Below are 13256 nucleotides of genomic sequence, written 5' to 3' on the forward strand. Positions count from 1 at the left end.
GGCATCAAAGTAATCAATAAAAGAATAGGGAAGTAGAATGTGATGCCAGTTGCAATAATTGAGCCCAAGAACTCCCACTCAGAAAAAGATGAAAACCATGTCAACAGTGCAATCACTAAAGGCTTTTTGAGGTTATAAAATATTTGACTTTCACCCATTGGTCTCTGATTTTTATCCTCTGTAATTTGCGTTAGAGCTAACCATAAATTCTTCATTCACTCAAAAATATTGAGCCACCTAGGACGTGCCACGCACGGTGCAAGCTCTTGTGGATTAAAGGGTACACTCCATAGAAATGGTACCTGCTGCTTGAAGCCATTATAATCATAGTCTTTAATTCCTTCATGAGGGAAATGAAGGTAAAAGTCAACCCCTTAATGAGCTCTCTCAGCTGATTGTTGTATCACCATCCCAGACCTTCCACTCCCCAAGCCACTGTCCTTCCCACTGTGCCTCTTGTCTATTTACTTGTTAGATGTGGTTACTTTTTTCCCTAATGTTGAGATTAATTTTTCTAATTCTGCTGAATGTCAGCTTTCTGTCAAGCTTTTTTTTTTTTGCATATTCCAATTTTAATTATATTTTACTTATTGTCTTTCATAGATGGGCTTCATGTATCTTCCCTTCTTTGCCTTTGGTTTTTAAATCCTGTTTGTGTTTGTCCAGATGTGTTTGTCTTTTTCCTGCCAGCGAATCTTGCTAGTTTTTTTCTGTGCAATAATTTCTGCCTTCCGACTTTAAAATAGGATGCCTCTGAGACTGAACGTCTTGATGGTGCGCTATTTATTCCCACTGTTTATTTCTTGCCTCAGTGTGCTAATATTAGGCACTGCATCTCAGCAGCCACGGCTGAGGCCCTAATACCGGCTGCTCAGATCCCCCCAGGGTGAGAGCTGAGACTGGTGGGTTCTCTTGGTAGCATCAGCATTCAGTCCAAATTCAGCAGCCTCACCTCACCACACAGGCCAGACTATTAAAAGACCAGGAGCGTTAAAAATAGCTCTCGCCACAGTTCCCACCATGGGAGCCTTCAGAACAGCTCTCCAAAGAAACAATCAGACTCTGCCACAGAGAGCCAAAGCAACACAGAAGAATTTTTTTTTTTATTTCAGTAGAGAAATCATGAAGTAAACATCATACACAAAAACAACTGTGCAGGGAAGGAGAATGTTTTTTTAAAAAATACCCACAACTGATTGATCGCCCTTGTTCTTCATAATCTGACTCATTTAGCTAACTTTGCTTACACCTCATGTGTAACCATTGACCTCTGGAAGGTTTTCCTCATTTGAAGGGAAATGGTGGTGTAGACAATGATATATGGGTTGGTGGGGGGATTTTTTGTTATGTTGGAAATCAAAAGATACCACTCAGATGGTATGCTGTTCTGAGATTCACAGGCAAACTTAGCCATTCTTCTCTTTCTAGATATGAATACATTTTAAATTATATTTTATACTTAAATACAAAACAGTATAAAATCAAACACTCCAAGCCTATGTTAGACCAAATGTAATCTGTGAACACCCACTAATGAAATGGATGCATTTCCTTCAAGTGTCTGGTCACTTTCTGCCTTCTGCCTTTTTAAGAATGTACTCCCTGCCAGGCTTTGCTTCCTATGTCAGGGACTGTATTTCACCTAACATCATTGCTCACAGTCAGACCCTTTAAAAGCATGAAGCCTGAGTTGAGAGCTTTCCCAGCTGTGTCATATGTCCTCAAAGGGCATCCTTCCCATATACCCTGAGTCACAACTTTTCTTCTATCTTTGTTATACTGCAGTGTTCTTCAAAGAAACAATAAAATCTCTGCAATTCCCTAAAAGGAGAGGTCAGTGTTTTCAATAGTCATCCATTTTTGAATGAATTATTTTACTTATTCATAGAATATCCCAATTATAAATTCCTCAGGTTCTTACGGTTTTGAGTCAATGTATTTTACAATGGCCTTGAATTTGCTAGGGATTATAAATATTCCTAAGAATGCTGATTTTTTAAAAATGTTCTGAAGGTGCTGTTTCTCTGCTTTGTAAAGGAGCAGTTTCTGTTTAAGGGAAGATAAGAGGCTCTGAAACCAAAACAAAGGTTTATAGTCTGAAGGACTAAGGTTCCATTGACCTATACCAGGGCTTCTCAACTTTGGTGTTCAGGACATTTTGCCCTGGATAATTCTTTGTTGTGGGAGACTGTCTCGTGTATTGGAGAGTGTTCAGCAGCATCCCTGGCTCTACCTACTAGATGCCAGTCACACCTTCAGAGATATAACAATAAATAAAGTCTCCTGACATCACCAATGACACCTGGGGGAAGAATCACCCCAGTCAAGAACCACTGACCTAAGGAATTAAGTCTGGATATGGGCTCCTGAACAACAACAACAAAATGAAGAGTTCTGCTTCAGCCTTGTTGATTTGCCATATTGCAGAGACCTGTTGGAGGTGCTGAATGCTAGCTGGAGAAGCAAGATTGAAGTTCAGAAGAGGGCAGCATGATGCTCTACTGATCTCAGTTTGCCCTTTAGAACTGAAAGGAGGGGGCCCTTTAGCAGGACAGTTGCTCATTGCAGTGTTTCTCAAGTTAGATGTACAGACCGTGATGGCACCAAGGTGATTTTTGGTGGCAGATATTTGAGATAACAATGTTTTTACTTTAATAGCTCTGCATTTATTTTAATGTGCATTAGGAAAATGAGCAGCTAGCACATTTTACCCAGGCCGTTCTCAATATTATTGCTTAGGGAGAGGCTAAACCTAAGTTGAGAGATATAGTTGATTTGGGGACAAAAACTTTAAGCAAGTGGATTCACTCCTTCAACAAATAATTGTGCCAGGAAATGTTTAAGTTTGGAGGGTTCAGAGGTGAACAAGGCAGAGAAAGTCCTGATTCTCAGGGAGTTTATGTTCTCGGAAGGAAACCAGTAAAGAAAATCGTTGTAGGTAATGATAAGTACACTGTGATGAGCACACAGGAGCCTGCGGGTTACAACAGGGGCCTCCAGGGATACAGCCCTGCTCCCATGGGTCACCTTCTGGGTGGGGAGGTAACAAGTATGTGTGTGTGTTTCAAGTAGAAATAAGAGCAAAGTTTTAGAATAAACGAGGGCAAAAAGCCTGAGGTCTGAGCAAATGACTTCTGAGCTTAGAGCTAACTAATGAAAGAGGGTGGGCACAGAAGGCTGCAGAGTCAGAGGAAACAGCCCTGCAGTGTGACCACAGGGTCCGGGGGTGAGTTTTCTGGCATCCCAGAATGTCCTTTGGGCACAGAGAAGACTATTTGAAATTATCTTTTGTATGTGTTCCCTTGTTAGAAGTAAACTTGAACACTATGATGATTCTCAAGCTCTGTTCAACATCCGGGTGGATTCTGACTTAATCTTACCTTTCAACTTAAATTCATCAATCAAAAACCAATTACTCAGCTAAACATTTTAATTAGAATCATAAGTGTGATAGATTCTGTCACACACCACATTTTTTCTCAATCATCACACATTCTTTGCATACCAATAGGCACAGATTAGCTTAAACCAGACACAAAGTGGCAGAACCATGGGCTTGATCTACGTCCTCATATCATCATCTCCATACTTGGCTCTATCTCTTCTTGTGGTTGGAAGACTCATACTGCTAATGGAAGAGCTTCATTATCCTAAGCTAACTGTGGTTCTTGACCCAAATGAATTGCAGTTGGCACTCAGAGGATTGAGGTTGTTTCTGGGAGGGAGGGTTTTGGCTGTCTCAGGAGTCCTGGGCATCCAGGGTGATTCTCCTCATGTCAGTGAGATGAGCACACATAAGCCACCTCTCCCTATTATTACCATTCAACAGGAAACTCCAAGCTCATACTCATCAATGGGCTTGATTTCAAAACCCACAGCCCCTGAGTCCCAGAGACATTATTGTTTAATTGTTCTGATTTTATTGGTAACTCCCACTAAAGTTGTAGCTGTTTTCCTTCACTCCTTAGTTGGATTTTGCACTTTTCTTTGTAGCTGTCTTAAAACATTTTCATGTCTCCCTACCTAGTTCTAGGGATGACTTTAAAGCTTTGATGCCCTTCTCTTAGGTCTTGCACTCTGTTGTGTAATTTATTTCTAAACCCTCCTATCTTTATTTCCTGATTTTACAGATGAAATTCCACTACACCTCCACTAGTCCTCTCCTTTCCACTCCCAAAAGTTTATTGCTAACTTTCTTGAGTAATTTCTCCATCTCAGGACAATTTTAAATCTGTGCCCCACTTCTCTTTGCGGGGCAGGACTATAACTGCTTCTGTTGAATCTTGCATCCCTCTCATGATTCTTTCTGGTCCTGAGGCCACAGCATGAAAACAATACTAATGCCTGTAAGCAGGAGCTTGGCGAGATTCGGAATAGAGTGAGGCCTGGGTGGCTGCAGCACGGTGGTCAGTGGCAGGAGTGGGCCAAGATGAGGGCACAGGGGCCACACCACGCGGTATCGTTTAGCCCCTGGGTAAAGTATTCGGGTTTTATTCCAAACCTTTTGGGAAGCCATTGGAGGGTTTTAAGTAAGGAGTAATAGTATATGAATTATATCTTAAAAAGATCTCTCTGGCTATTCATATGTGGAGAATGGATTGAAAGAAAGCAAGTGTGGCAGTGAAGACAGGGGCTGGGTGACCATTGCTGGAGTCCTGGTGAGTGGCAGTGAGGTTTGGGACTAGACAATGTGAAAGGTATTATGTGGTTGTGACAATAACTTGGCAGGTGGTTCATGAATGCTTGTGGTCTGGCCACGGGGGCTTAGAGGGAGTGCCACTAGCTAGAGGAAAGAAAGACAATTGCTGATACTTGCCTCCATGGTTAGGTATAGACTTTTGTCATTTGGAAATCAAAATGAGGGAGTTTATCATTGTCGTGCATTTTTAGTCAAGTGTCAATGACATTCACACCTTTTCTGCACTCTCCTGTGCCTTTACATGGATTTTTCTCCATGTCTTGCCCACCTTCCAATTGGGAGCTATGGCATAGGTTTCCAGGGCTGAAATGCCCGTTGTGTGTGCATGCTAGAGCAAATTCTTCCATAACACACACAGAATGGCCACTGTGTATTACCTTTCATGTCTGTGGCATCGATACCATCAGTCTTGCTTGCATATCTTCTACAAGGTCCTCTGGGTTGCTGTCATTGCTTTAGTGGCAAAAGGAAATATTATTCACAGTTGGTATGGTTACCTTAGTCCCCAGAGAAGAGTTTGACTTTTAGCAGGATGGAAGAAAGAAAACCCGGGCCAAAACTTTAATGGTATTTTTCATTTAAATTTCTACCAGTCACCCATTTAGTTTTGACTCCTTGATTATGAGATCAAATAAAAAACCAAAAGACACAGGAAGGGTGATTCATGTAGATCTCAGGTATCCAGTTCAGAGTATTACATGTATATCAATACCAGTGATTTGTCCAACACCTTCAGTGAAGCCTCTGCTCTCTGAGATCTAAGGAGTGACTCGCTGGTATTTGAGAGTTTCTGAATCCAGCCACAGGATTCTCCTGGCTCCTTGTCCTCTGCCTCTCCTCTCCCAGAACTGTCTTCACTTGGCTAGTAATGCAACTGTAATGGGAGTAATACAGTCGATGATGGTTCTCTTGGGACTGCCAACTAGTAACTCCCTGGAGGCCAAGAGTAATGCCTGGTCCTCTTGGTGATTCTGGTGTGGATGATTGTCAGGTCTTGAGCTCCTGTCATCATGGTCCATACATCTAATTTGGGAAACACTGCACCGAGCAACTGTCCTGCCAAAGGGCCCCTCCCTTTCCAGGCAGACTGGGGTGGTTACAGCATCAGGCTACCCTCATTGGCTTTGCAGATCCATAGCTGGTTATTGCCAGTAGCACTGGCCACCTGCAGCTGAGGATGCTCAGTGGTCCTGTAATCCCGTGATCTCAGCCCTGCCTCCCTGCTTCCTCCTACCCCCCAACCCATGCTCCTCCATTAGTGTTCTTCATCTCCAGTAATACTGAACCCACAGACATGTCAATATGCTCATACTTTACAGTTCTAGAGCATTACACATAATCTTTTTCTCCATAGTTCCATGTTTCCTGTGTTTTCAAAATCTTTACTATAAAGACTTTAAAGCTCAGGGAAATAAAGCAATGACAAAGTGTTGAATATGGACCACTGTTTCTCATTGGAGGGAACTATTGGCATTTTGAGTGTGACAACTCTGTTATTAACATATTAGACCATCTCAAGTCCTGCAAGACCTCAGTATCTCTACCCACAAAATGCCAGTGAGGTCCCGAAGCTGTTATGACAATTAAAAATGTAAATTAGCCTCTTTGATTGAAATCTTACCGAACTTACATACAGTATTGGGGCACTTAACAGCATTTAAGATTCACCCTCACTTATAATTTATTAGATCTATAAGAATTAAGTGCATGGGAAGATTTGTGCGTTATCAGACAGTTGTGGTTCTTAAGAAAATTGTTGATATTATTAAATATAAATAAATATGTTTTAAAGTGTTTAATTAAATTTGTAAATGGAATGAAATATTAATTGAAGAGGCCATTAAAAGTGATCTTTAAAAAACTCTCCTTTTGCTAGAAATGCATACTGAAATGTTTACAGGTGAAATGAAATTTGATTTAAAATACCCTCATGGGGAACCTAGGAAAATATGAGATTAGACGAAATTAAACAGACAAAATACTAATAATGGTTGGAGCTGGGTGATGGGTATGTGAGGTTTATAACCTCGTCTCTCTATGTTTAAGTATGTTTTAAATCCTTAGATAAAAAGTAAAAAGGAAGTGATTGGTAAAATGTTATTGAAAGAACTTTGAAGTTCACAGAGTCCTGCATTCTTCTATGTTTTCTGTCTGGTGGGGATGTACATCTCTCACATCTGAGACTGAATTGGCCGCTGGGTGTGGGTCATGGTTTTGTGTGATTCTGTGGTCGCAATTCTAACATCTTTCCAGGGACAGAATTCATGATGCCATCCACATCCTTTAGGCCATACTGCCTCTAAGAAGCTACCACTTGTGATCGGTTATCTTTTTCATAAATATACTATACTTTTCTAGCCATATTGTAGAATCTTTGAAGTCAGGGATTTGAAAAAATAATTCTTGGCACCTCCAGCCTAAGCATAACCAACCACACATAGGCTGTAAGTTATGGATGAATATTTATATTTATGGTTTTTTTTTTTTTTTGAGATGAAGTCTCACTCTGTTGCCCAGGCTGGAGTACAGCGGTGCAATCTCGGCTCGCTGTAACCTCTGCCTCCTGGGTTCAAATGACTCTCATGCCTCAGCCTCCCCTGTAGCTGGGATTTCAGGCATATGCCACCATACTTGGCTAATTTTTGTATTTTTAGTAGAGATGGGGTTTTGCCATGCTGGCCAGGCTGGTCTTGAACTCCTGGCTTCAAGTAATCTGCCTGCTTCAACCTCCCAAAGTGCTGGGATTACAGGCATGAGCTACCACACCTAGCTGAATACTGATGGTTTTTATATCAAATTCTGTGTCTCTTTCTATGTGTTTTCTTAGCCATTATTTTCTGTTATTTTCCCTTCATACTAAATACCTGTTTGTTGACGATGGTGATGCATAGTGCCTTAAGTGTAACCTTAGGCATACTGTGTGAAAGGGCTTGGACACAGGGCTCTGACTCCCTGTATGACTGTGTGCAAATTACTTAACCTTCATAATCCTCGGTTTCCTCATTTGTTAAATGGGGTGATTCTTCATGGAATACCATGCAGCCATAAAAAGGAATGCGATCATGTCCTTTGTAGGGACATGGTTGGAGCTGGAAGCCATTATCCTCAGCAAAGTAACACAGGAACAGAAAACCAAAAACCACATGTTCTCACTTTTAAGTGGGAGCTGAAAGATGAGAATACATGGACACATGGAGGAGAACAACACACACTGGGGCCTGTTGGAAGTGGGGGTTTGGGGAAGGAGAGCATCAGGAAGAACAGCTAAGGAATGCTGGGCTTAATACCTTGGTGATGGGATGATCTGTGCAGCAAACCACCATGGCACACGTTTACCTATGTAACAAACCTGCACATCCTGTACAGGTACCCTGGAACTTAAAAGTTGAAGTAAAAAAAATAGGGTGATTCTAATAACACTAACCTCATAAGGTTACATTAGTATGGATGAATTAGGTATTAATATGTGGATAAATTATTAATATTAATTAATGTATGAATAAAAATAAGTGATCTCTTGTAAGTTTTGGCTATTATTTTTAGCCAAAAAGTTATTTGCAGCATTCCTCTTAAAAACAATTCACTCTCCCTTATTTTGAATTTACAGCTTTTATTTAATCTGTTCTAGAATTTTGAAATAGCCTTTTTCCCTGGTGTTTGGAGTTTTAGTTCATGCGCTTGTCTTACTCCTCTTCTCATACCGTGAATTAGCTAGAATCTCCTACACTGCTTGAATGGCTGTGAGTAGGATTGCAAACGAATGCCTCCACATTCCCAATCTGTAATTTACAATCTATTTGGCAGGTAATTGAAGCTCAGGTGAATCATCTCTTTTCTAATATCACTAGATCTTTTTTTTTTGTAAATCTCAGATTCAAGTGCTAATGGCAGTCTTTCAAAATTAATGATTCAGAAAGACAAGATTTTATGTAGTTAAAAGTATCCTAGAAATAAATAAAGTGTTACAGTATGATCATAATTGTGTGGAAAATATCTATGACTCACAATTTTTGATAGGAATTATCTCTACAGTATTGATGGTCCTGTCAAATAACAACCAAGGGCACATTTTTTTCTTTTTCTGTTTAATGTCTTAAATTTTCCAAACTTTCTTTACCGTTTTCCACTTTATAATGAGAAATTTATTAGCATTTTATTTTTTAAACTTTTCTCTCCAGGGGCTTTGTTTTCAAAATTAATAAACAAAATTCTGGAATGTATTTAAAGCTTTTTGACTGCACAGGTGTTCCAATAGATTTACATCCTTATTTCCTCACCACATGTGTGTAGTTATGTTACAACCCAACAACATTACCACGAGGGCCTTGCTTCATAGAGGATTTAGTTGGATTTGTGAATTAAATAAGTATTAATGAAAATATATTAATGTGCTTAGCATTCTGTGTGCCTCAATCTCTTTATCTTTAAAGTTGGGGGAGAGGTCACAGAATTAACACAAGTGGGTTATTCTAGCTCTAAAATATTATAAATTAAAACTGCTCATACCTAGACATTTTCCTAATGCTTTTAATATAGGTGTTGTGATGGCCTAGGGAATGTGGCCATTATCTCAGTTAGATCAAGCTGAACACTGTAAATTCCTGTGTCAGAAGGAAGCTATCAACGTGATATTCAGTCTCAGCTTCTGAAAGCTCTGACTGGTATTTCAAGATGAAACACAGACCTAATGCTGAAGAAATGTGGTCTTCTTGCAATAAAGATTTTTGCAGAGTAAATGATTTTTGAACTATGACTCTAAACCACTATGATTATTTCTAAACTACCATAGTTTGTAAAAATAAATGAGATCTAGGAGCAGCTTAGCTGAAGGCTGCCGCTGCCTTCATTGGGCAGGTACCAGTTGAATCCATCAATTCCTAGAGTGGCTCATGGTGGGTCTGGAATAGCTTATTTTATAAAATGTACATGTTGTTTTATTCAGGTTATACTGGAGAGCTTTGCCAGTCCAAGATTGATTACTGCATCCTAGACCCATGCAGAAATGGAGCAACATGCATTTCCAGTCTCAATGGATTCACCTGCCAGTGTCCAGAAGGTAATTAGTATTTATTACTCCAGAAAGAACTTTTGTTTTTCATTTTAAATCATAAGCTAATTTGATCAGCCTTATACTTTGTTTCTGCAAAACTCTACACAAGAGAACTTCCTGTTTTGTTTGATTTATAAAACAAACATAGAAGATAGTCCCCCTTTTTAGCTCTATGCTAGCATAGCTTAAAAATTATTTGAATATTAGACATAATCTAGGACTTTCTGTATTTTATTTATACATTAAAAATGAATAGCTATAATAAAATAGAATCCCTTTCTAATGGTGACAATTTACTTAAGATTTCTATTTTGTTTGGTTTTCAATATGAGTTTACATTTAAACATTCAACATAAAGTTCACCTGCTTCTGTTTTTAAATCAACTTCATAATGTCTTAGAAAATTCAAGTCACCCGAAAAACCACATCTTTAGGGCTACTTTTATTTTAAAAAGCAGTTTTACTGCTGGCATAGTTTTACCTGAAGAAGCAGGCAGATAATGACAGCTATCAAGCTGGTGTTCACGAAATTATTTTGTGATTTGAGGAAGTTTTGTTCCCATTTCTGCTTGCAGGGATGTTATGGAAGGGATTATTTTAAATTGTTAATTTTGTAAGAATAACATGACATTAGATTGTTTTTTAGAACCAGCATGTAAGCCTCTGATCCACAGAAGTAACATTGACAACTACATAGAGTCACATCCTCTGCAAAGATTAGATGTAGAGCCTGAGAGCCTAAGGAAGCATCTCTGTATTCACAATTACCTTAGACTACCTAAGGCTGAGAGGCAGGGGGAGGGCGATGGTCCAGGAGGGTGTTGGTAAGAGGCCACTGGCTTCCCAGATAACCTAAGTGCTTGGGTTCTCCAGGAGCTGCCCCTGTGATTGGCAGTACCTCATAATCGAATATTTCGGAGAAGTGAACATCAACTAAAGAAGGGCAGGTTCTTGTCTTCCTGCTCACTTGGGCAGAGCAGGGGCCAGGATGGGGGCCAGGGTGAGATGGCTGTGGCCCACCCAGCCATCCCTCTCTCTCTCTGTGTGCTGGTGATGAGTTAAATGTGTTTGGCAAGCCCTGCTCTTCACCCTCTCCTTGTCTTGCAATGCAGGCTCAGCTGCCTTAAACAAATGCGAAACCTTGGAAACGTTGCTGAAGGCTGATGACTGAGCAAGCAGCACCAGTCTTCACTCACGTAGAGCACTTTGCAGTTCTTAAAGCTCTGTCAAACCCTTGGTTAGTCAGTCGCCACCTAACTCTGATTGAAGGCCTTGCCGTTTAGTGTTTAGTCAAGGGCAGCCTGCAGGGTTGTCCTGGGACCAAATGGAATTTTTGTGAAAGTGCTTTAAGGACTCCAACATGCTTTCCTATTATTGCTGGGATTGTTACCTGAAAGTTACCATCAGGCCTCTGGAAGTTCAGATGGGGGTAATTTGCACAAAATCACACTGGTAATAAACAACGGCCCTTAAACTAAAAACTAGGAATTTTGCTTGCACTCGTACTACAATTTCCTAGTTGTTAATGATTTGCTGAGCACTTCATGTATACCAGGCACTGTGCTAGGAGCTAGGATATAATGCTAAGGAAGGCTGAGATGACCCCTCCCAATAGTGCACACACAGATAAGTATGTAATTACATGCAGGAATAGGTGCCTTGAAGATGCACAGAAGGGATCTGCCTGGGCTTGGAGAGCTGGGAGAGACTCCCATGTACAAAGACCCTAGGAGAGGAGAGAGAGGAGATGGCACAGTTGAGGGCGTGACTGAGCTAAGAGGATGAGAAGAATCGTGGTGACAGCAGGTGGAAGCAGGCAGGGCAAGGCTTGCAGGGCTGGATGAGCCCCGCAAGGCCTTTCATCTTCATCCTAGAGGGGAGGGAGTCGGAGGGGGAGATTTGAAGGCCAGTTCCACTATTACCAGCTTTGTCCCGTGGGCATGTGATTTTATACCTCCCTGCATCTTGGTGTTTTTAATCTGTAAAATGGGGTGATGATTGTGTCTATGTCCTGGGATCAGTGTAAGGATTAAATGAGTTGAGACAGATAAAGTGCCTAGCACAGTGCCTGGCTAAGTGCTGAATTCATAGTAGCTATTTCATCACTATTGTTTTCATGATAATGATTACTATTAAGCCATTGATAAGCAGGGAAACTTGAACTTTTCATTCTGGAACAATGTCAAACATAAATTAGAGAGAGGACAAGAGTGAGAATAAGGAGAAAAGTTTGGGGACTGTTGTAGAAGTCCAAGAAATAGATGTTGGCTGCTAGGAATGGAAGGGTGGAATTTGGAAAAGAGAGAGGCAGATGGATTTGGAAGAACTTTGGAAAGAAAATGGAGGAGGCCTGAGAAGGAGCAAGGTGGTGGGAGGTGAGGGAGGGTGAGGCAGCGAGTCTGGGGCTTTGCAGTGGGTTGTGCTGTTCATGGAGACACAGAAAAATGAAGTGTTCTATGTTGGAACCCTTGTGAGAGACCCTTGTGATAGTCAAGTGGAGATGTCAGCTAGGCTGTGGCTCTACGAATCTGGAAGAAACCTGGTCTCATCTAAACACAGAGACATTGGCCTTTAGGTAGCAATTTAAATCCTGGATGCTGATCTAGGAACCCTTCTCCTCTATCCAGTGCACACCAGCCCCTCCGTGCTGCCTAGATAAAGCCTAGAGAAAATGCGAGGCTCTGGAATTGACAAGATGAAGATGAATTTTCCATTACGAAGACTTTTATTCAAAGGTTTATCTTCATTGAAGACTGAGCAGGGAAAAGCAGGCTTTCATTAGAGTTTAGAAGAATTGGCTGGAATGTGTGGCAGCCTCTTAGCAGGAGCTCATACCTGGTGACTGGCATTTTTTAAGCTGCCTCTCCCACTGGCCTATCCTTACAGTGCTTGCTTTTGTGTGTTGGCAGTAACTCATATTTATAGAACACTTTGCACTTTAAAAAGAGCCTGTGTCACCCGGTGTGGTGGCTTATGCCTGTAATCCCAGCACTCTGGGAGGCCAGGGTGGGCAGATCACTGCAGGCCAGAAGTACAAGACCAGCCTGGCCAACATGGCGAAACCCTATCTCTAGTAAAAATATAAAATTTAGCCGGGTGTGGTGGCGTGCACCTGTAATCCCAGCTACTCGGGAGGCTAAGGCACAAGAACTGCTTCAACCCAGGAGGCAGAAGTCGCAGTGAGCCGAGACCGTGCCACTATACTCCAGCCTGGGTGACAGAGCAAGATCCTGTCTCAAAAAGAAAATAAAAAATAAAAAGAGCCTGTGTCTCCAGGATGTTTCTCACATCAGAGATGCCGAGAGCAAGTCTGAGCAGAGCCTCAAATTCACAGAATGTCCTGGGGTTCAGAGCCAGCCCTGACCCTTGCCTGCGTCCTTTTCCATTTCTCCATTGTAGGTTTTTGTTGATTCTGTCTGCCCTGCTGCTCTGTGTTATTCTTTGAGGAAAGGAAATGTATTTTATTCATCTTGTTTCCCACACCTAATTCCAACACCTTTCCTATGG

General features: G+C 41.1%; 1 protein-coding gene across 2 annotated transcripts in view; it reads left to right on the forward strand.

Moving 5' to 3' along the window:
• DNER (delta/notch like EGF repeat containing) overlaps positions 1–13256 on the forward strand; it is a 366652-nt gene that overhangs the window by 231167 nt on the left and 122229 nt on the right. For both annotated transcript variants that reach the window (XM_032754076.2, XM_058437649.1), the window contains exon 7: positions 9642–9755. In XM_032754076.2, coding sequence (XP_032609967.1) covers positions 9642–9755 — 114 coding nt within the window. The remainder of the gene's footprint in view (positions 1–9641; positions 9756–13256) is intronic.

The sequence above is a fragment of the Hylobates moloch genome, unplaced genomic scaffold, assembly GCF_009828535.3.
Source record: "Hylobates moloch isolate HMO894 unplaced genomic scaffold, HMol_V3 SCAFFOLD_1, whole genome shotgun sequence".
Classification (NCBI taxonomy): Eukaryota; Metazoa; Chordata; class Mammalia; order Primates; family Hylobatidae; genus Hylobates; species Hylobates moloch.